The sequence below is a fragment of the Eretmochelys imbricata genome, chromosome 17 (assembly GCF_965152235.1).
Source record: "Eretmochelys imbricata isolate rEreImb1 chromosome 17, rEreImb1.hap1, whole genome shotgun sequence".
NCBI classification, from domain to species: domain Eukaryota; kingdom Metazoa; phylum Chordata; order Testudines; family Cheloniidae; genus Eretmochelys; species Eretmochelys imbricata.
Genome location: NC_135588.1, coordinates 11,774,745 through 11,798,599, shown reverse-complemented (window position 1 = coordinate 11,798,599; position 23,855 = coordinate 11,774,745). Strand labels below are relative to the sequence as shown.

Here is a 23,855-nt window from a genome sequence, read left to right as displayed (position 1 = left end):
GTTGGTGGGGAGAGGAGGAGTGGCAAAGTGGCTATAATGAGATCCACCAGAAACTTTGCAACCCTTGGCTGCTGCAGACTAGTCCCCAGGATCAGGGAGCTGTTATCAGGCTTCATGATGCCACCCCCCTTTGCCTCCTCTTTTGAGTCAGTGACTCTGGCTGGATAAATATCACTATGTAGGACTCACATGAAATCTCTTATTCTGGGCAGGTGTGCCTCATCGGTGACTGTGTTGGAGGAATTTTGGGGTTTGATGCCATCTGCTACAGTGCTGGCCCTGCGGGTGAGAGTCAGAACAGTAGCAGGAGAGGGAGCCTCGGCAGCATGCAGGTAAAACTCCTATGGGTTAATTCCCTGTACGGAAGCCAACTGGCACTATGAAGCAGCTGTCTGCGAGAACAAATACAAAGCGTTGGTAAATTGTAGTAGTGCTGAATATTTCAGCTGTTGTTTTCAAGTAAAAAGTCATTGATGTATAGGAAAACTTTCCAACTTCGGGTTTATGATGCTTGCAAGTCGTTAACAAATGCTTTTTTGGCAAATCCATGGGGTGAGGTCATGGAGTGCCTTTCAGTGTATCCCTATTTGTGATTTTAAGGCACCCTCTCCCAATAATCTGTCAGCTCCTGTCTATTGCTAGAATCTACTGTTTTTCATTTTCCCCATAGAGTCTGGAATTCTTAATGCTGCTGCTAGAGGCTAATGTCGCATTAAGACATGCTTTAATGGCTCATGGAAAGCATGCCTTGGTTACACTGGGGAATGCCAGTCAGCTGAGGGTCTTGTGAATGGAGCACTAAGCACACTCTGGAGTCTCTAAATGAATCCTATTCTAATGAGAAACTCTAAATTCAGATAATTTTTGAGACATAAATGTGATTTAGAAAGTAGTTTGTGATAGAAAAAAGCAGAATTAGGTTTTTTATTACTATTATGTTAATATTTACGTTGCATTATTTATGTACCATTTCAGAAAAAAAGATCAAAGATAAATTTAACTAATCTTATGTAGTCTGAACAAAGTTTCTCAGGCCTTGAGAGGCAGTGGGTATGTCTTCACTGCACACTAAGCCTGGGTTGTCATTCTGGTTTAAGCCCAAGCTCCTCCTTTTGTCCACATGCAAATCAGTCTGATTCGGGTCAGCAAGCACTCAGGCCCTGGATGCTAGGACCCTGCTAGTGGGGTTGGTCAGGGCCCAAGTCATAGTGTGACTTGGATCCAAGCCCTGTTGTTTTGTCGTGTGGACACAGCTCAAGCCCCAGACTCAAGTCGGAAGGTCTGCATAGTGCAATATGGACGTGCTAGCATGGCTGTGAGGCCTGATCCAGCAATTGTAAACCCAGGTTTACAAAGCAGTGTGGACACTCAAGTGCAGGCTTGAAAATACCGAGTCCACAAGCCCAGGTCTCACAGACCCTGGTTTACAATGCAGCGTAGACGTGACCAGTTGACAAGGTAGTGGACTAGGTAGGGTTCAAGAGATGGGGGTTTTATTCCTGGCTCTGCCATGGGCCTATTATGAGACTCTGAGCCGGATACTTCATCTTTTGGCTCCTCAGTTTCCCTATCTCTACAACGTGGATAACGTTTCTGACTTCTTTTGTTCAGCACTCTGAGATCTATGGATGAAAAGTGCAATATAAAAGCTAAATGGTATTTTTATTAAGAAAAAAAGACCGCCTCCTAATACTTGTGGGAAAGGAAATATTCCTAAAACAAATTACCCCATAGCTACATTGCTGAAATTTCTCTGCAGCTAGCCATTCTAGCACTGAACATTGTCGTGTCACTCAACACCGTTAAGAATTGAAAATCAAAGGTCCCTATCCTGCAGTTGGATGCCCAAGAGCTTCAGTGGGATTCCACAGGGACCATCATGAATCCTACTGCAGGATTGGATCTTGGAAGTGCAAGTTATTGATACTTTTTTAAAAAACTGACATATTTTCAGCATAACAATCACCCTTTTGGCTTGGCCATGTAGCTTGACTCTCATCGTTCCCTTCACTGTGTTCCCTTCTTCCTCCTCCTCTCCTCCTTTATTTCCCTTTTCTCTTCTCTGTATTTACTTCTTGTCATGATCCCCACTTTCCTCTCCCCCTGCCCACACTTTTTTCTTTTTATTCCCCCTTTCCTTTTCATCCTCTCTCACCACACCTATTCATCTATTTCCCCCCCACAGCAGGAAATATTAAACAAACAAACAAAACAAAACACTTGGATGAAATCCTGGCCCTATTGAAGTCAAAGGCAGTTTCATCCTTGGTATATCATCATCATCGATTGGAATTTGTGCCTGGTCTATACATCTATCCAGTCTTTATGGGTGGCTTGGGGTGCTTTGAACTTTTCCCTTCTCTTACACAGACAGATTGAGAGCGCTTAACTAGGAGACCAATTTGTTTCCTGGAGTAGAAGGTCAAAGCGACTTCGCTGAGTGCAGAGTACAGTTGAGCAAAACAGTCAGCCTACAGGCAGGGGGACATGGCATTTTTCTGAATTTTGACAATCTGAGCAGTGCTGGTAGGAGCAGAAGGTCCTTATGTGAGAGGAAAAGATGCTAGTTTATCTGTGCAGCATTTATTTTTATTATATTTCACCTACAAAGCAGACTTGTGTAAGATCAACTGAAAGCAATTGTAAGGAACCTTTCGAGCTTATTCAGTTGAATTTAGCACTTGGTACCGAAAGATGCTCAGAAGCTGTTGCCAGGTGCTTTAGTGCCTCTCAGGACTGGGGCATGTGAGGAGGAGATAGTTGTAAATGATATCTCTGTTGCTTGTGACCGAAAGTTGGTACTGATGTTGGTTTGCTGGCCTGGGCGGAATATGAGTTTAGTGGCCCTTAATCTACATCAGGGGTCTCCAAACTTTGAGATGAGGGCCATATTAATTTTTGAAGGGGTTTCGCGGGCCGAAGCAACTGTGAAAGAAATTAAATACGTGCAAATATATGTAAAATATATGCAAAATTGTTAAAAAAAAAACAAAAAAAAAAACTACTCTTCTACATCATAAAAGCAGCCATTAACATTCATACCAACTGGTACCCTTGCTGGGAGGCCTAGCCCAGAGTGGAGAGAAGAGAGGCCAAGGATCAAATAGGTGTGGATTCTGGTGGAGAGGAGATGATTTTTGTTGTTTTAAGATCTCCAGGAGAGGGGTTGTCTCGTCTGTTTGTATTGCACTCAGCTCCCCATCCCACTAAGATGTTTGGGTGTTACCTTTCTATAAATGTTTGTTGATGATAATGCCTGTGTTTTTACCTCTTCTTGGGATAAATAGAAGAAGTCAGTTTCCCGGGTTCTCAGTGCTTGCAAAAGGTATCATAACAAGTTTACATAATTATTCGTACTGTGGCAGTCCTCACAATGTGTTAGGTGCCTTCCAAACACAAAACAGGACACAGTCTTTACCAAAGGATCTTACAGTCTAATCAGACAGTCAGGTAGAGAAGATGAAATACGAATTCCGATATTCTTCCTTTGAATATCTGCTACCCTCAGCTGCCCCTGCCTAGCAATTAACTGGAGTTTCAGTAGAAATGGACCTTAAGGAGAAGTTTGCGGGGGGGGGGGGGGGGGAATTTGTTTGTTTTGTCAATCTCAAGGGTATTTGTGAAATGAAATTAATTGGGTATGGGAATCCTCTGTTCTGAATCGTAACCAGGGAAGAATTTTATGGTCTGATTATGAACCCTGAAAATAGCATAAAATTAGGTTTATATAGCTCCCTTCATACTCCGGTTATTCCAAAGTGCCTTATAACAATAAGTTAGAGAAAGGGTACTGCAGAGACCGTTATGTTCTCTGAGTAGCGCACAGCCTTAAGCATTAGAAACTTGTACTATAGAAGGGTATGTTAATATGTTATAGCAATGTAAGTAGGGGATTATAATAGAAATACCAATCAAAATTCACCTGCAGAGGCATTGGAATATGCCACTGTAATTTCTCGGCTGTATTTTGGGTTCCAATATGCCCAGAATAACCAGTGGAGAATTACAGTATGAGTTCTCATCATACACAGAGAAAAATATGTATTCCCATTGCCTATCATGTATAAGCCTTACTAGACAAGTGTTTAAGGAGTTCACTATACATTCTAAGGGAGTATAGGGAAATAAATACATTCTGCTTTGACCGGATTAATAGTAGTAATAATACCTAACTCTTGTACAGCAGTGTACATCTGTAAATATCAAGGTGCTTTACAAAGGAGGTCTGTATCATTATTCCCATTCTACAGTTGGGGAAACTGAAGCTCAGACCGGGGAAGTGATTCAGACCAATGGCAGAACTGGGAATACAGCTCGGTTATCCAGAGTCCCATGCCAGGACCCTCCCCCACTAGAACACACTGTCTCTTAGAAGAGGAGAATTTTGTTCTCTCTTGCTGATGCTGTTAAAATATCATTCAAGATCTTATTGAAAGACGTTTGTTTGACAGGATTTTAGGAGGAGGCTCAGGGTTTGATTACAGTAGCAATAAAGGGGTGGAAAGGAGTTTTTGTAGGTGGCTGGTTCAGCTTCTGTTGAATTGATTATTTTAATGCTGCTGAGATTTAATTGTATTACTGGCATGTTAGGGCGCCTAGAGGTTTGGAGAGTGGTGTTTTAATTATTAATTAAGTTGAAATAACTAAATAGTCTCTTCAGCAATCATCTCAGCTTTCTTCTAACAGAGAATGTTTGGTGATTTTTCCCCTCTCCCCCCCAACAATAGTTTAATTTGTTTCTCAGAATAGTTTCCAAGTACAGTTAAAATAAATGTATCAATGTGACACAATGTTCCCATGCAGTGTAGGAGAGACAAATGGCTATGAATCTGACCCCAAGTAATTAAACGAATGAGATTTGAACTCCAGCAAATCTTTTCAGATAATCTTTGGAGGTGTGAATTTATGTTGTTTTAAATTTAAAAAGAAAACAACCCATGTATTAGAATGGGATTAAATGTAACAAGTCATCTTTGCCTTAGCCTCAGTGTGTTTAGGCATTTTGGCACAACATAGAGTCTCTAAATACTGGTGATGTTACATGTTTCTGCCCTTCTTGACAAATGGATGGAGATATTGTGGCACAAATGATACAGAACACAGTTACAACTGCAAATGACTGGATGGCTTAAGTGGATCCATTCCAGAGTAACAGAACCTGTAGGTTACCAGTTAATATCTAGCTTGGGTCAGTAGTACCAAAAAGCCTTTCCTGTCTAATGGCTGTTTAGTAACATACATGAACTGAATTTGGTCCCAGTTCAAATCCCATTGGGCAGGTTGTCCACATGATGAAAGCCAACCTTCTAATGGGTATTACCGGTCTCCCTTGCTTGCCTATCTCAGCAGAAGGGCCAGTTATTGAATGCACACGTTGACAAAGCTGCCCTCTTAGCGGTCCCTCCAGGACAGAGTTGAAGTCTCTTTTTTTGAGAGTGTGGGCAAGTTTACAATGAAGCTAACCATGTGGTATATGTTCTGGGGATAAACAGGAGTTCACTGCAGGGTTGTGCATCTGGCATAATTCACCCGCAATGGATTCACATACAGATTTGAAACAATAATAGGCCTATCCACATGCTTGCTGAAAAGCATTTTCCTTGTGGCATATAATGGCCTCAGCTTTGTGGTCCATTTTGGCTGCACTGCCTTGTCAGAGAGGTTTTGACTTCAGTGCTATGAACTCCTTAACTCTAAATTTCTTTCTCTTTGTGGTTCAAGAAATTTAGAGGCAAATTCCCAGTTCTGCCACAGACATTGTGGCAAGTCTCTTAGGATATGTCTACACTACGAAATTAGGTCAATTTTACAGAAGTCGATTTTTAGAAATCGATTTTATACAGTCAGTTGTGTATGTCCTCACATTAAGTTTGTGGAGTGCATCCTCAATAGTGTGGCTAGCATCGACTTATGGAGTGGTGCACTGTGGGTAGCTATCCCAGAGTTCCCGCAGTTTCCACTGCCCATTGGAATTCTGGGTTAAGCTCCCAATGCCTGATGAGGCAAAAACATTATTGAGGGTGGTTTTGGGGACGTGTCATCAGTCACCCCTCCCTCCCTCTGTCTGTGAAAGCAATGGCAGACAATCGTTTTGCGCCTTTTTTCCTGAGTTATCCATGCATACGCCATACCACGGCAAGCATGGAGCCCGCTCAGCTCACCAGCTGCTGTTGTGAGCGTTGTGAACACCTCACTTATGATCCTGGAGTATGCGGAGAACCAGGCTAAGAGACGCCAGCATGAGGACGATTGTGATGAGGACACGGACACAGACGTTCCTGAAAACACGGGCTCTGGCAATTGGGACATCATGGCGGCAGTGGGGCTGGTTGATACAGTGGAACGCCGATTCTTGGCACGGCAAACAAGCACAGACTGGTGGGACCGCATAGTGTTGCAGGTTTGGGATGATTTACAGTAGCTGCGAAACTTTCGCATGCGTAAGGCCACTTTACTTGAATTTTGTGAGTTGCTTTCCCCCACCCTGAAGCGCAGGAATTCCAAGATGGGAGCTGCCCTGACAGTTGAGAAGCGAGTGGTGATAGCTCTGTGGAAGCTTGCAATGCCTGACTGCTACCGGTCAGTCGGGAATCAATTTGGAATGGGCAAGTCTACTGTGGGGATTGCTGTGATCCAAGTAGCCAATGCAATCACTGACGTTCTGCTATCAAGGGTAGTGATTCTGAGAAATGTGTAGGTCATACTGGATGGTTTTGCTGCAATGGGGTTCCCTAACTATGGTGGGGCGATAGACGGAACACATATCCCTATCTTGGCACTGAACCACCTTGCCAACCAGTATATAAACTGCAAGGGGTACTTCTCAATGGGGCTGCAAGCACTGGTGGATCACAAGGCATGTTTCACTGACATCAACGTGGGGTGGCCAGGAAAGGTGCATGACGCTCGCATCTTTAGGAACTCTGGGCTGTTCAAGCAGTTGCAAGAAGGGACTTACTTCCCAGACCAGAAAATTACCATTGGGGATGTTGAAATGCCAATAGTTATCCTTGGGGACCCAGCCTACCCCTTGCTCCCATGGCTTATGAAGCCATACACAGGCAGCCTGGACAGTAGTAAGGAGCAGTTCAACTATAGGCTGAAGATGTGCAGAATGGTGGTAGAATGTGCCTTTGGACGTTTAAAAGCTCACTGGCGCTGTTTGTGGACTAGGTTAGACCTCAGCACAACCAATATTCCGATTGTTATTGCTGCTTGCTCCATAATATCTGTGAGAGTAAGGGGGAGACGTTTATGGTGGGGTGGGAGGTTGAGGCAAATCGCCTGGCAACTGATTTTGAGCAGCCAGACACCAGGGCAATTACAAGAGCACAGCTGGGTGCGCTGCACATCAGAGAGGCTTTGAAAACCAGTTTCATGACTGGCCAGGCTATAGTGTGACAGCTGTGTGTGTTTCTCCTTGCTGCAAACCTGCCCCCTTTGTTGATTTTAATTCCCTGTAAGCCAACCACTCTCTCCCCTTTGATCACAGCTGGCAAAGGAAATAAAGTAACTATTGTTTTGAAACCATGCATTCTTTCTTTATTAATTACAAAAAAAAAGTGAGATAACTGACAAGGTAGCCCGGGTGGGGTGGGGTTTGGGAGGAGGGAAGGACAAGGCCACATTGCTTATTGTAGCCACACTACAAATCAAAACAGTTTGAATGACAGCCTTCTGTTGCTTGGGCCATCCTCTGGAGTGGAGTGGCTGGGTGCCCGGAGCCTCCCCTCCCCACCCCCCCTGCATTCTTGGGCATCTGGGTAAGGAGGATATGGAACTTGGGGAGGAGGGCAGGCGGTTATGCAATGGATGCAGCGGGGGGGGGGGCGGGAGGGGGCTGTGCTCTTGTTGGCTTTCCTGCAGCTCCAACAGATGTTTCATCATGTCCATTTGCTCCCGCATTAGCCTCAGCATTGCCTCCTGCCTCTGCTCTTCACACTCACTTAATGCTTTCCTGGCCTCTGCCACTGAATGCCTTCATGCAATAAGCTGTTCCCTATCAGTGCAGGAGGACTGCATGAGCCCGGAAAACATGTCATCGTGAGTGCGGTTTTTTTCATCTTCTAATCTGCAATAACCTCAGGGACGGAGATGATAGGGGGAGCATAGAAACATTTGCACCTGGGGGAGATAAAAGGGAGAGTAAAATTTAGGATGATGCATTTCTGAGAACAAAAGTGAATTTCACAGTGAATTTCACAGTGAATCAAGCAATTCACAGCAGACAGCACATGTGCTTTAGGTACAAGGTCGCATTTTGCCTTTTATGGTGAGTGCCTGCCGGTATGGTGATACATCACACACAGCTGGGCAACAGAATTTGGTTTCCAGGCTGCCATGGTCAGCCTTTTGGTATGCGGGGTTGGCTTCTTCCGCCTTCATAACATGTGGGAATGATTTCAAACTCCAGCACCATCCTTTCCCATAGCAAGCAATGCCGGTTGGGTTTCACATTTAAAAGGAGGGGCTGCGGTTTTCGGGTGGATGTGCAGCACACACCTCCCCACACCCCACCGCATGGCTATTCTCTGGGATGAGCCCTTCACCCCTCCCACCACTGCATGGCTATTCTCCGGTGTGAACCCTTTTAGCCAAGCGCAAACAACCCAGCATGAACGGGGTCCTTTTATTGTTCCCTTACAAAAATTCTCCTATTTCAACCAGGTGACCATGAATTATATCACTCTCCTGAGGCTAACACAGAAGGATAAAGACCGAATGTTGCTTGAATGTGACCAAAACCCAGGACCATTCGCTGCCATGCTTGTGCTGCAATGATTCCAGACTACTTGCTACTGGCTTGGCGTGGTAACAGGGCCTACTGTGGAGGATGAAATAAGGCAGCCCGCCCCAGAAACCTTCTGCAAAGGCTTTCAGAATACCTCTAGGAGAGCTTCATGGAGATGTCCCTGGAGGATTCCCACTCCATCCCCAGACACGTTAACAGACTTTTCCAGTAGCTGTACTGGCCACGAATGCATCCCAATTCTTCAGGGCAAATCAAACATTAAACACTATTGCTTTTAAACCCTCTACTGTAGTTACAAATGTGCACTCACCAGAGATACCTTCTCCGCCTTCAGGGTCGGGGATCCTGCCTTGGGAGGGTATTGGCTGCAGGGTGATGAAAAGGTCCTGGCTGCCGGGGAGAACGGATTCACCGCTTGCCTGCTGCGCATTCTCCTCCTCCTCCTTCCTCATCCACAAAATCTTCCCTGTTGCGTGAGACTCCCCCCTTGCAAATGTCCACAGACAGTGGTGAGGTAGTGGTAGGGTCCCCCCCTAGAATGCCATGCAGCTGATCATAGAAGCAGCATGTATGGGGCTCTGAATCGGAGCAACCGTTTGCCTCATTTGTCTTTTGGTAGGCTTGCCTGAGCTCCTTAACTGTCACGCGGCACTGCTGTGTGTCCTGGTGTAGCCTCTCTCCACCATGCCCTGTGCGATTTTGGCATATATATTAGCATTTCTTCTTTTTGATCGGCATTCGTCCTGCACAGATTCTTCTCCCCATACAGCAGATCCAGTGTCTCCCTTTCGGTCCATGCTGGAGCTCGTTTGCGATTCTGGGGGAACTGCATGGTCACCTGTGCTGCTGAGCTCGCCACGCTGACCAAACAGGAAATGAAATTCAAAATTTCCCTGGGCTTTTCCTGTGTACCTGGCTAGTGCATCGGAGTTCAAAGTGCTGTCCAGAGCAGTCAGATTGGAGCACTCTGGGATCGCTCCCAGAGGCCAATACTCTCAGATTGCATCTGCACTACCCCAAATTCGACCTAGCAATGTCGATTTTAGCGCTACTCCCCTCGCCGGAGAGGAGTACAGAAGTCAATTTTAAGAGCCCTTTAGGTCGACGGAACGGGCTGGGTTGTGTAGACGCATTCATTTTAAAATTCGACCTAACGCGGCTAAATTCGACCTAACCCCGTAGTTTAGACCAGGGGTTAATCTCTCTGAGCCTCAGTTCTGCATCTGGAAAACAGAGCTGGTAGCACTTCCTCTCTCCCACCCCTTGTCTGTCTTGTCTATTTAGATTGTAAATGCTTTGCAGAAGGACTACTGTCACTGCGTTAGTACAGCACCCGGCACAATGTAGCCTTGATCTCAGCAGGGGCCTCCACTGTAATAAACCGTAAACAATGATTTTGAAAACATTTCAACATTATCCCGTTATGTTCCCAGGAAGACCCTGAGGGGAACAGTGTGACAGAGAACGGAAATCAGGGGCAGGGGACAGTTGTGTAGAGACGGGGTAGGATTGTGCCCTCAATGAGGTCACTCTTAAAAACTTCACTGACTTGTGGAAGATAAGAGAGAAGAAAGTTACTATGTAGTTAATCCCTTCTCCATCCAGACTTGTTCATTCCTTCCATACAACCCCCTCCCTCCTCAAAACCTCATCTGAAGTGCCTGGGCTTTGGCAGCTACATACAATGTAATCCAAAAACTAGGTGATCTGGGGTTTTTCCTCCTAATCTGTAGAGTAACAAAAACAAACAAAAAACAAAAATTGCAATACCCTGTTAATTTAGATTAGTTTTTGTCACTAAAGAAAACAGCTACCACATCTGAACAGGATCCAGCTCAAACAGCAGCATGATATCCAGTAAATAAACACACACATGGAAATGCCAACTTAACCAGGGTGGTGGCAGCCCTGCAGCAGGAGTTTGGATGTTTTTCCACTCAGTATTGTTCTAAGATCATCAAACTGTGCCATTAGTAATCTCACAGTGGTTGCCTTGTGACCCAGCGGAAGAAACCTGGACACAGGTGTTAATGATGCTCCGTGGGCAACCGTGAACTGCTGCCAATTTCCTACAGACTGAAGAGACCCGTAACTTCCAGTGCCACTGGTCATTCTTTTATTGAACATTCTGTTGACCTAGTTCAGTGGTAGCACGAGGCAGTGTCTAAATATTGCTGAGAACCAGGCCAGCAAAACAGATGTGGGATTAAATAGAAATAAGTGCGTTTGTGTTGCAGTGTTGCCAACTCCATGTATTCAAAAATTGAGTCTAGCCCTTAAGAAAAAAATGTGATATTGGCATAAAAATAAGGAGATTTTAAAAAATTGGATTGATTGGCCTTCTGGCTTTTTTTTTAAAATTAATTTAACTATTTTGGAGATTTTAGGCTGCACGTTTTCAAGCCTCTCTGCACCCAGGAGGACTAGAAACTTATTTTTAAACAAACAAAATTTGAGATTTTTGTGTATTCACATGACTCTAGGGTCTTGGGCTTTAACACAAAATATTACAAGGCTCATGATAAAATTTTGAAAGTTGGCAACCTGATATTCTCTAATGATATTCACAGTGCTTAGATAATGTGACAATGAGAATTATTAAAAAGCTTATTATTCAATCAGATGTTTTAAGTGCTTTATCCAAAACTTGTTGAAGTTAATGAATTGCAGGAGGTATAAATGATTTTGCTGTGTGTGTGTGTGCACGCACTGTGCCCTCAACACCTTTTGTGTGTGGTAGCCATAAACATTCTTATAAATTAATTTACAGGAAGGAACATTTAATCAAAGCAAAGATTGCAACATATTTGTGGAAAGCAAATTTCAAATTATTATATCACAAATACGTTGTCTATTCACAACTCGGTTGCTTGTAGACAAGGTACAGCGCAAGATCTCTTCATAGAAGTTATTAGTCAAATAATTTTGAATAACTAATCAATTTGAGATAATCATGGTCTGTTCACAAAAATCTTATGAACAGGAATAAGAGAGATTCACGGAGTACTAAGGAGCTATCCACAGCAATAATTCCTTTGCTGTTCAGAATTGCTGCTTTGTTAAAAAGTGCTGCAAAAGGGACCTGTAAAAGAAATCCAGCCAGGAAGCATTTTGGCAAAAGGCATTTTGACTTTGAGAAGTTCACTGTTTTTCTGTTAAGATTGTTAATAATTCTTATGAAACTGAGAGTTTCACTGTAAGATTGTATGTTGATTTGCAATGCAGATAAGAGATTCAAAGGCAAATTTAAAAATAGGATGAGTTGCGTAATAAGAATTGAGCGGAGACCCTATTGTTCTCCACATTAACACACAAAAAGCTCATGTTAAGCAAATAAGTTTTTATTTTAACTTTACATCTACCTATCGCATCCATGGGGCATGAAGGCCTATTCCGTTAATGTATTTCAATGCATTCTGTACACTTGGATCAAGGCTGCTTATGTCTGTCTGTTATTTAAAGGGCACTCAAAGGACCACTGAAGTCAGTGGGATCTGGACTTTGGATAGGGCCCCAAACCCAGAAGGGAGTTACCAGGGTTAAAGTTGTCATACAAGTGACCCTCCCCCCAGTTTGCATGACACACAGCTAAGACAGACATCAGGTCGTTTCTCAGCCTCCTTATTCTTACCTTTGTAGAGATGACAGCTAACAATTCCACCCTCTGTTGGTTAATACAAGACAACTATACAAATAGAACTGCTTCATATTAGCTGTGTTTTATTTTGGTCGCTTTTTCAACCTCCCTTTTGCTTTGTTCATTCTTTAAAGGATAATCCCCTTTTAGCAGAGGATTCCAGTCTGGGTGGCAGCAAACGCCTAAGCAAAAGTAATATTGACATTTCGGGAATCATGGAGGATGAGGCACCAAGGCAACCATTGCCAAGGAAACAGAGCGACTCGTCCACTTATGACTGTGACACTATTTCCCAACACCATGCTTTTCTGTCGAGGTAACTAGTCCTTAATTCAGTAAAAGCAATAGGATTACAATTGAATGTGGAGTATTAATACAGGCAATGTGAGAGTAATGGTATCATTTATATAACCCACATAATATGTTGCTGCAGACTTAGTTTAAGCCTTTGCAAGCTACTCCGGAAAAATGTAGATATTTAATTTTTGGGGTGTGGGGCATTGATCTGGACCCACTCAGCGTATTTTTTAATTCAACTTTTGTTGACTGGTGTGAATTTTGAATGCAGAAACTGAATGCAAAAAATCCCAGTTTTTATAATGCACCTCTCACAAGTCAAATCAAATAGACTTGGCATTTTTTTGGAAGTTTTTTTTTTTATTACTATTATTTAGCCCCATCTGACTTTCGTTAGAGGCTTTCCATGATTCTTCAGAGAATTAGGAAATTGATTTTTGGTGCTCTCAGCTGTCTACAAACTATTCAGGCTTTTTTGAAAACCTCCATAAATCTTCAATTTAAACTAATAAAAAGTAATCTTTTTAAAGGAAACTTACTTAGCTTCCCTAAATCCTAAAAAAGAAACCTTTTAACAATATATCTAGCATGGGAGGTTCATCATTTCCTTTGTCTGTCTCTCTCTCTGTCTTTACCTACCTAGTTTGACTGCTTGCTTTAGTATCTGTATCCTTTGTGCTTTATTTTTTCTTTCTGTTTGTTCTTTCTTCCTTTATTTCGTTGGGGGTGATGCCGATAGAGAGAAAAGCCCCATTGTGTGCTCCCAAGTTTCAGTTCTGTGAGAGCTCAGGTACAGTGCAGACTTGCCACAGTGCTGTACTCCAGCCTGCCTGTTTTGTCAGTAATAGCTCAAGGTAATTTTATTCTATCTCTTTGGCTGCAGTCAATGCATTCTTTGCTTTGGTTTCCTTAATTATTCTGTTTGGTTTTCACATCAATGTGCTGCTGTTCCTTTTTGGATACCAGGTCCTTACATTTTAAAGTACCTTCCTGCTTCAAGAAAACAATGTGTCTTTTTCCATTTGTCTGTGTCAGAGAATTTGTCAAGAATTCTAGTCCATCACTTTTAGCTCCCTGTGTAGCAGCAAGAAACTCCCAGGCTATCTAATCTGAACTCTCCATTCAACCCATTTATTATACAATCTGGCTCAACTGAACTAATTCATCAGGTTTTGGCGTCTGATCTCTCTTGCTTACAAATTGACACATCAAAATATTGGCACTCTTCTTTTCCTAATACCGATAGACTATAGGTGCATGTTAGTTGCAAAATAAATATATAAAAGAAAATCCCCCTCACCCCCCAAAGTACATTATTTATGTTTTCACAAAAGAAAAAAAAGCCCATCTTTTTATTTTTAAAAAAATCAAGATAGAAATAACAGTGTATGCCTGTGTTCTAATGACAAGCATTTGAACTTCAATCTTTGTTCATCAAAAGCAGACAGTGCTACACTCCTAGAGATTTATTAGTTCAGAGAAATAGGAAAGGGAACATAATAGAGTTTGAAATGTGAAGACAGAGACTCATTTGATTAGCATTAATAATGTTAAGTGAGCAAGTAGTTCTGAATGATCCTTTTTTATAATTTTTGCCTAATCTGGTTGATTTAAATAGTAGAATCTGGATTTTTTTTAGCTTGGATGGAGAGGTGGGTATTGGCAGAAGTGTAGTAAAGAGAAAGGTTCTTAAGAGAAATGTATTTCATACTCATGGGGAAAACAAGATAATAAAAAAAGCAGCACAACAACCCTCCTTAAACCTTCCGCGTTTCAGTTTCTAGGTATTTACAATTGTTTTAAACTGAAAACTGCTACACTTACAAGTACATTTTTGCCTATGCTTAACCTCCCCCTGAAAATTTTACACCCCACTCAGATTTCTGACTCTTCAAGCACCAGGTTTGCACAAATCTATTGCAAGGTAGCATGGAAATAGCTGGAAATGCACAGATTGAGGATGAAAAATATTCTGAGATCTGTGGTTCCCCAGCATGTACAGCAATTTAAAAAGTTTCAGTTTTTTACATATCAGTTCCATGTAGGATTATTAACAATTGTTGTTGTTTTTTAATTTAGAGATCTTATCCCATTTTGGATAATGATATGACTACGATACCTCCTAAGCATGGAAACTTGTTCTGTATACTTTGACATGTTTGTCTTGGCTACTTTGTGCTAGCTTCTCTTATCTTGTAGTGTAGCAATGACGCGACATGGGGCCAATAATGCAACGTAGGGATGGAGTGGTAACTCTGCAGTGCCCAAGCAGAAGATGAGTTTGACTCCTGGATTCATTCTATTCTGCATGACTGTAAACTCGGGGGCACTGTAGGGGCTAAACTCTGTCCCTAGTGGTTTGGGTTCAAAGTGTCTTATCTTGTCTAAGTGAGAAGATCAGGTACAACATTGAAGGGCTCAAGACGGTACCATTAAGTTCTCAGGTTGTCAGAAAGGCCTGGTCTTTTACTCTGAACACAGGACAGTGAGCCCGGGACTCCTGACTTCTAATCCTGGCTGAGCCTCTGACATGGTGTGAGGTCTATGGTAAATAATTTGAGGCCTGATTTTCAAAAGTTGATAAGCACCCAGAACTTCATTGGAATTCAGAATGTCCTGCATCTCTTAAAATTAAACTCTTCACTTCTCTGGGCCTGGCACACCACCATTCTGATTTGGGAGCATTTTACACCAGCTTTGCACAGACGTGAATAGTGAAGTAAGATGCTAGTCAGTAGAGAATCCATTTTCTCTAAAAAAGGGGATAACGATACTTACCTACCTCAACTGTTGGTGGTTTGAGGGTTAATATAAAGTTTGTAAATCACTTTGCAATGCAGATGAGAAGCTAGACTGCTGCTTATTATTAAGTAGATAGCTGCAAAGTGGGGGTGAAAAGTCAGAGAAACCCTCATGGACATGAAGATCCTTGTCACACCAAAAACTCTCATGTACAATGACATTGTTGAGTCATATTCTTACACAACTTGGGTCCATTACAATTTGCAGCAAACACTTTTTCAGTGAATTCCTGCTCTAATTATTATTTTCGGGGGGGGGGGGTAGTCCTGAGTCATACAATGCCCACACAGCTGTCTCCTATGCCAAGTATTTTAACTGCAGGGAATTACTGATCTTTAACGGTAGCAAATTTATTATGTATCTGCATCAGAAAATAAAATATTCCAGATGACTGTAACAGAGAGAATGGGAAGCCATTATGGTTAGGGCTTGGCTCTGCTGTATGAGTGTCTCATTATTAAAGCAGAAAGTTTGGACCTACAGACCGAGACTGGAGTTTTCTAAGCAGCCCCTCTTTGAAGTAGAGCCTTTGCACAGCAAGGTGGAAAGGGACCCCTGGTTTATTGTTGTTAAGTCAATCCATTTTCCTTGTTCAGTATCCACGCGAGTGTTATGAAGAACGATGCAGACTTTCCTCCTATGAGCAGCTCCAGTCTCTCGGAAGTAAACCTGGGACGGTTTGAATTTGAAGTTTCAGATTTCTTCCTGTTTGGATCACCGCTTGGCTTAGTACTGGCCATGAGGAGTACTGTTCTGCCTGGACTGGATGGTAAGTGCTCTTCGAGGTTAGAATACTGGCTGCTTAATGCCCAATACAGGCAAAGAGAGGTACGCACTGTTCCGTTAAGCAAAATTAGAGATGAGACAGCTGATGAATTCCTACCTGTAATGGACCAGCATGCTAAAGGTCCCAATTCAGCAGTGATGTAAATGTAGGGTTGCCAATTTTGGTTGGACGTATTTCTGGAGGTTTCATCACATGACATAATTTTAAATTAAAGATTAATTTTTAATTCCTGGAGACCCCAGGACAATCCTGGAGGCTTGGCAACCTTGTGTAAATGCCGTCTTAAGCAGTGAAACTTGCACTGTTTTGGTATACAATATGTGTAACCAATGGTCCATATGCTGCTCTACTATATACCAATGTAAATTCAGAGTAATTTTAATGAACCGAGTGCAACTAAGCAGAATGTGGCTTTAAAATATAACTAACATCATTTTAGCTTTCCATGGGGAGCAAATTCAGCCCCTGGTATAAGTGGGCTCAAACTGACTGGGCCCAGAAGTGCTGAGAAATGGTGCAAGTATAAATTGTAGCCACCTTGCTTAATCTTACACCCTCCTCTCGATTTGCTTTTTGGACTGTACACACCTGTTTTTATTTTCTTGGCATATAAGCTGCACTCATTTTGTACAACTGGGGCATGTTAGGGTACTATACCATTTACACCTGTTTTCTGACCCATTCACACCTCATGTGTAACTCATATCACTGCTGGCTATGCATTTCAATGTCATACTGCTACAAGCATGTACATAAGTATAATTGTAGGAACAGTCCCTGAAAAAGTGCCCAAAAAAATCACCTCTGAATTTGGCCCAGAGACTTCCATGTGATTTGTACCCATTATTCCAGGTGGCATTTGGATGAATCTGGGTCTTTTTTTTAACAGTCAAAAACCTCTTTTTCCTCTTTAGTGATGGCTTAATGCCCAGTAAAGTAAAAAAAAAAAAACAAAAAAAAAACCCACAATTTTTTTTAATGCACACTGGGATATTTATACTATTTCTGGTGACTCACCCCATTTTCCTAAAAGACAAGTTGTATCCTTTGAATCTTCATGCTGTGTCAGGTTCTGTTAGTATAACACCTCTGTGCTGTGATGTGGGAAATAATGTGTCCGAGCTCTGTGGCAGGTGACAAATGTGAGAACATGCAGTAATATGTGGTAGATGAATGTATAGCTAGATGGTCTTCAGGGTTAATTTCTGGTTTTGTTTAAACCTACAACAAATAGCTGAGATACATAAAAGAAGCTCCTATTGACTGTCCATTACAGCTGCTCAAAAAGTTTCTAATTGAACCTTTTGCCATCAAAAACTGTAGTTTCAGCCACAGTGAAATGTTTTGCAGTAATGTGTAATTTAAAATGAAAATTTCATTGGGAAAGTTTCTCGGGTGAAAGATGGAATTTAGAGAGAGATTTCAGAGTAACGGCCGTGTTAGTCTGTATTCACAAAAAGAAAAGGAGTACTTGTGGCACCTTAGAGACTAACCAATTTATTTGAGCATAAGCTTTCGTGAGCTACAGCTTATGCTTATGTGCAAATAAATTGGTTAGTCTCTAAGGTGCCACAAGTACTCCTTTTCTTTTTTTAGAGAGAGAGAGAGAGCACATGCTACATTCCAAGTCAGTGCCTTGACTATCCGGCTATTGGCTACTCTGGGGTGGGCCTCGCCCTCTCTTTCTCTTTTTGTCTTTTTTTCACAACAGTTTTCCAAAGGTCTTGGTTTTGTTCTTCATCAGAATGAAAACAAATTTCAAAACCTTTAATGCCCAGTAAAGTGTAAAAAAAAAAAAAAAAAACACAATTTTTTTTAATGCACACTGGGATATTTATACTATTTCTGGTGATTCACAGAAACATTTCAAAAAATGTTTCATGAAATGGAGTTGTTTTCTGGCCACCCATACTACCTACCGAGCTATTGCAGTAGCAAAATATAGAAACCACAAAGATCTTTCTATTGCAACCTGCGTGTTTACTACCAATCTGATATTTGTACTTTCAAATCTCTTACAATGCCCCAGTTTTTATTGGTGAAGGCCCAATCCAGCAATGTACTTAAGATGCTGCTTAACTTGAAGCCCATGAGTCGTCCTATTGTCTTCAGTGGGGCTACACGGGTGCTTAGATGCTTTTCTGGATCGGGGGCATAGTCTTCTAATCTCTCTTGCCTTCAGTCATTCTCTCCTCACTATCCGAGTACAATGCTGGAACAGTGCAACCTTCATCGCTTCAGGCACTCTGCGATACTGAGCAGCAACATGCTGCTAAATTAACAGCATTCTGAACTATTACAAATTATTTCTTCCCATTAGCCCTCACTTCCGTCCTCCCTCAAATATCCTGCAGGGAGCTGCTTTTGAGAGCAACCTTTCTGACCAGTATTTCAAAGACATTTCCAGCACGAGCCGTCTATGTGCAACGTGAAGTGTTGTCAGTCCTCAGAGGGAGGTTCTGGTTAGGAGAATTCCATAAGGGGGCAAAAAAATTGAATCGTGCTGCCAAAAGGAAAATGTGTGACCAGAAGGCTCCTTTCATACATATGACTGAAATTAGTAAGTTGGTGGAGTCAGTCACTCCTCATTGAGATGAGAGGTAGAGAGCAGAAAACATGAGAAATATAAGGCTAGACGTCCTTTTGTTTTTGATTTAAAGTTTTATTTTGTGTTTTTACTAATTACTAAAATGAAACGGTTTATGAGTCCACAGGCAAAGGAAAATTTGCCCAATGGATTGTGTGTTTCCTGCTGCAAATAGGACCGCATGGTGTAGTGGGATGCTGTATAATGTAGACATACAGAATATATATAACATCTGTCATATGCTTAGGCATCATAGCTTTGAATGTTGATTTTTCTTCTGTGGTAGCAGGAATCTAGCTAAAAAGTGAACCTAGGTTCCATATTTTGCTGTCCTTTCTAGGGGTATTCTATTTTCCCCCTCATCCAACATTCCCCTGACATTCCATGGCAATTTTTAATGTCCTCTCCTGCAGTTCTTTCTTTGCTCTTCCAGTTGTCTAGTCACAATTCTCGTCCTATAAATCACTAATCATTTACAGCTCAATTTCATACTCTTCCACCTTCTATGTTCCTCATTCATGGTTTTCTAGTCCATCAAAGCTTTCCCAAAGTTTGATATTCTCTAGCACTCACACTCTTCTGAGCATGCAGACCCTGGCCTCAGAGCTTTATGGGTAACTTTTTTCATCTAAACCTGACCAATTATTTTAGCTAGTTAAGTATTCGGAACTCAGTCCACAGAACTGCTGAAATGGATACATCTCATGGTCTTCCCAAAATAATGCCAGTGACCAGAAACTCAGTAGGGACTAGCACAGTTTACTACTGGATCCTCTATTTGAAGCACTCCAGACAATCTCTTAAGAACAGTGAAAGCTTTGCAGTGAGTTTTAGCTTTGAAAATGTTCAAAGAACTACAATTTTTTAAAAAAAGACCCAAAAATGGCAATTATAGAAACACAGCAGCCATTTTATAAGTACTTATTAGTCCTTACAATCCAGTTATACGCCCTTAAACGTTCACACAGAGGGCACAAAAAATGGACAGAGGAAACAGACCTAGAACATATCAGATAAGGTTACAAATTCAGTTACATTTTAGTAATATAGGCAAATGATATGCAATGAATAATACATAAAACACCAGATAGGCTAATGAGTAGCCCATATTCAGGTGCTAATGGGAAGGGAGAAAGAGTGTCTGAAGCAAACACTCTGATTATCTCCTCCCACCCCCCAATTGTTTGATGCTCAGATAACTTCCTGCTAGAATAAACAACATGCAGCAGACATCAGAGCAGGTTTTGGACTCCCCATACCTGGGAAACATGGCATTAGACACAGATCATAAACCAGACACGTCACAAAGTGGGCCCGGGGAAGGGCCAAAGTTTGACTGAAAGACCCCAAAGAAGACTTTTAATGACAATTAAATGACAAGAAACCACCTGAAGGAAACAAATGTTCCACCTCCCCCAGAGTGAGTCAGTGAATGTGGAATGTGATGCATAATGCAATTCACAGTGACAGAAAAGATCCCAGCTTGCCAGACCTTGATCAAACATTGAGGGAAGGATAGTCCCAGAGCACAGTATCTGCATCTCCATGACATACAACTCAGGAGAATAGGGTTTTATCCTCTAGATGAACTAGAGAGGTCATTAAAAGAAAGGAGTGAACTTAAAGCCGACACTGTATTTTAGAAATTTGTCAATGAATCCATGAGCTACTACTCCTTGCACCCAACACTCTCACTCATGGAGATGCCTGTCTGGGGCAAATTTGTTAGTAGTGGCCATTGCCTGCTGGCTTCTGCCCATGCAGTGGATTCACCTATAAAGTAGATGCCTACCCATTTCTGTGAATTCCAAATGTAGAGGCAGCCATAGGGTGGTGGCCACCTACCTGACTTGCATGCCCAACCCCATAGGCTGAATATGTGCCTGCCTTTTAGGGCTGCAGTCAACTGCATCTGTCTAACCAGAGGCTAACTGGAAAGGCGATGCTTTGATGGCTAATTTGAGGTCACGTGGTTTGGCTGTTTACAGAACAGAAATCTGGTTTACATTGAATGTGGTCTAATTTAGGAAGTACAGTTGATAGGTGCTGGTTGCAGTTTAGACATAGTTTCAGCACTTGGGCCCCAGCTCCCGGAGGTCAATGCCTAACAGCGGACATGCTTTTCCTTAGACACCTTTGTGAACTGAAACCTTCATGAGTGATCATTTTTAACAGCCCGTTCTTGGCAAGAACACTGAAAAATGTATTTTCTCATTACCCTGGGAACTGATGGGGAGCCCACTGAGTATGTCTGAACATTCTGCCTTTCTGTTCCTGGCACAACATCCTGCCCGTATAAAGTGAATATTACTATAAGCTATTGCTACAGTCTGCCTGGGGCAGTGCCATCATATTGATGGTCATGGGGATTCTTGAAGGGTCAGATCATGGCACCATTGTCTTCACTGGTACCATCATTTGGCCCTAAATGCCAATTAGACTTGCAGCTTATATGGCATGGATTTTCAAAGCCACATATCAGCAAGGGGGCTTACAAAGCCTGTCAAGCTTCAGTGTTTTCCAACTTAACTCTTCCATTCCTCTCCCAAAGAGCACACGTGGCTGAGGAATATGCAGTGCCTGAACCAAAGTACATCATGTTTTATCCAGCGGCTGGCTGAACACGTCAGCTGTCACCATATGAAACTGTGGAGAATGACAATGAACCCATGTGTTGCTTTTATTTCCCTCTTTAATTTGAGCCTGTTGTCCTGAGGAGAGGGCTCCTAAGACCAACTCCATCAGAAAACCCTGCAACACAGAGTAATTGAGTTTAAGTGGATTCTGTCAGAGTAGTTCTCAAGTTAATAATCAGTCTGGCATATGGGTTTCCCCCTCCAGGTAAAAGCAGCCTAAAGCCTATTTCTGAAACATGGGGCCAGCTTCTCAGCCCTAATTTCATTCTTTTTCTGGAAGATGTGTCCCAGACTGGGGGGGTGAGGGAAACAATATTCTGCTGTAAGATGGAGTCACAGTTCAGAGAAGGTTGAAAACCACTGCCCTGTTTCATTGGGAATCCTTTCAGAAGGAAGGGGGAGTGTGGGAATCTTTCATCTTGACTATTAAGGTGAGGTGAGGTGAGATGGTCCAGTGATCAGGATGCTAGCCTGGGATTTGGGGACCTGGGTTTAAGTACCTACTCCACTACAGACTCCTTGTGTGACCTAGGGAAAGTCACTGAGGGAGTTAAGGGCCTGAATACCTTTGAGGATCTGGGTCTTTGCCTCTATGCTTCAGTTCCCCATCTATCCAATGGAGATAATGGCACTTCCCTGCCTCCCAAGTGTGTTGTGACAATACATACATTAAAGATGATGGGTGATGGAGTGCCCCAAAACAATTCCCCCCCCACATGGTGTTTACAATACCAGCACTTAGATGATGATCAAGAATAATGTTGCACAAACAACTGAGCTTTAAAGAAAAGCACCATGCAGGTTATCGGTTTTATAGGATCAGTGCAAGAGAACAGTAATAAACTGTAATAGAAAAGATTTGAGAGATTATTATATTGCACAGCAGTTTGGAAAACATTAAGGGACTGATCCTGCTCATATGGAGTTCAATGGGAGCAGGCATAATATTCCCAAACATCTGTTTATAAGTACTTTAATCAGTTCTTTACTCCTACAGTTAATGAATTGACTGTTGTAACATATTTGTGCTGCTGTAATATACTAAGTCTATTAGCATAATTAGCCCATAATGGATTGATCTGCTAACACTGGAGAGATTCACAGTGATCCAAACGCAGTCTGGTTAGCTGGGAAGTGACTGCACCTGCTGGTTTACAGACCCCAGCAGCCTTCTATGATCACCCATTTGAGTACAAGAGATGTCTCTATCTCAGTGCTGTATATCAGATTGAAAGAGTGCCTCATTAGCTGAGCGAGCGGGTGATTTTCAAACATCCCTTTACAATTGCTGTCTGAATTTCTCATTAGCTGCCTCTCTCTAGCAAATATTACAAGCCATGCTCTCCTGTTTTAATGTGTGCAGTTTCATTTTATGCATTAACTTCAAGAAATTGACTTCTGAAGCTGCCTTGCTTCACATACCCACTCCAGCTTTCATCTCCATTTCAATCCTCCTGATTTAATGTTCCCATCAAATAGTTTTGCCATCAGATATTCCAAGCAGAGGATGCCTCATGCTTTTGTAGGTGCAATGTTCGATAATATATTTAGAAGGTTTTAAAACTTTATTGACTTTCTGGCTTCCATTGATTTCAAAGGCTGGCCTTAGCCTCAGCAGGTTGCCTATTTCTCACTGTTATCCCTTTGCAAAATTATCTTACTGCAAAGCTCATTTTGTCATCAAGGGAGCATGAAACAATGTAGTTGAAGAATCTCCTGCCTTTTGACTGTGTGTGTAGTTTGGGCTATTGTTTGTTTGTAGAAGTTGAAGGGACTGTATATTTAATCACACCCCCACCTAGACCTCTCGAAAGATACGTGAGCAACCCATAAAGATGCAATGCTGATCTCTCTCTCTCTCTTTCATTCCAGTTTGCCAAGTCCGTCCAGCTTGCAGCCAAGTGTACAGTTTCTTTCACTCTGCTGATCCCTCTGCCTCCAGGCTTGAGCCGCTGTTGGAGAAAAAATTCCACCTCTTGCCTCCATTTAACGTCCCAAGGTACCAGAGATTTCCACTGGGAGATGGAAGATCACACCAATTAGGTATGATAAAGATGTCATATTGTATTGCTTGGATTTCACCGCTCCTACCCCATTAATCTCTTGAGCTCTTCAGCTACGCTGTTCAAGAGGATTTTAGATACCAATACAACCAGCATACTGATAGTCAGATAACTTTAGGGCAGGAGGGGTATTGCTTTACTCTGTAGTTATAAGCCCAAAGGGATGCAATGAAAGACATAAGGTTCCTAAATGTATGCTTTTCTGCAGTCTTTGTGCCACTTCACAGCCCCCTCTTTCATATACTCTTACGGCAACTTAGGTGTCTGCCTACTTCAGTATTTCTAATAGTGTGG

The 23,855-nt window shown here is 42.2% G+C and overlaps 1 protein-coding gene across 1 annotated transcript in view; it reads left to right on the top strand.

Annotated features, from left to right (window-relative positions):
- PITPNM3 (PITPNM family member 3) overlaps window positions 1–23,855 on the top strand; it is a 239,243-nt gene that overhangs the window by 182,655 nt on the left and 32,733 nt on the right. Inside the window, exons 8-11 of the mRNA XM_077836936.1 lie at window positions 213–332; window positions 12,524–12,705; window positions 16,085–16,257; window positions 23,371–23,541. Of these exons, the coding sequence (XP_077693062.1) occupies window positions 213–332; window positions 12,524–12,705; window positions 16,085–16,257; window positions 23,371–23,541 (646 nt within the window). The remainder of the gene's footprint in view (window positions 1–212; window positions 333–12,523; window positions 12,706–16,084; window positions 16,258–23,370; window positions 23,542–23,855) is intronic.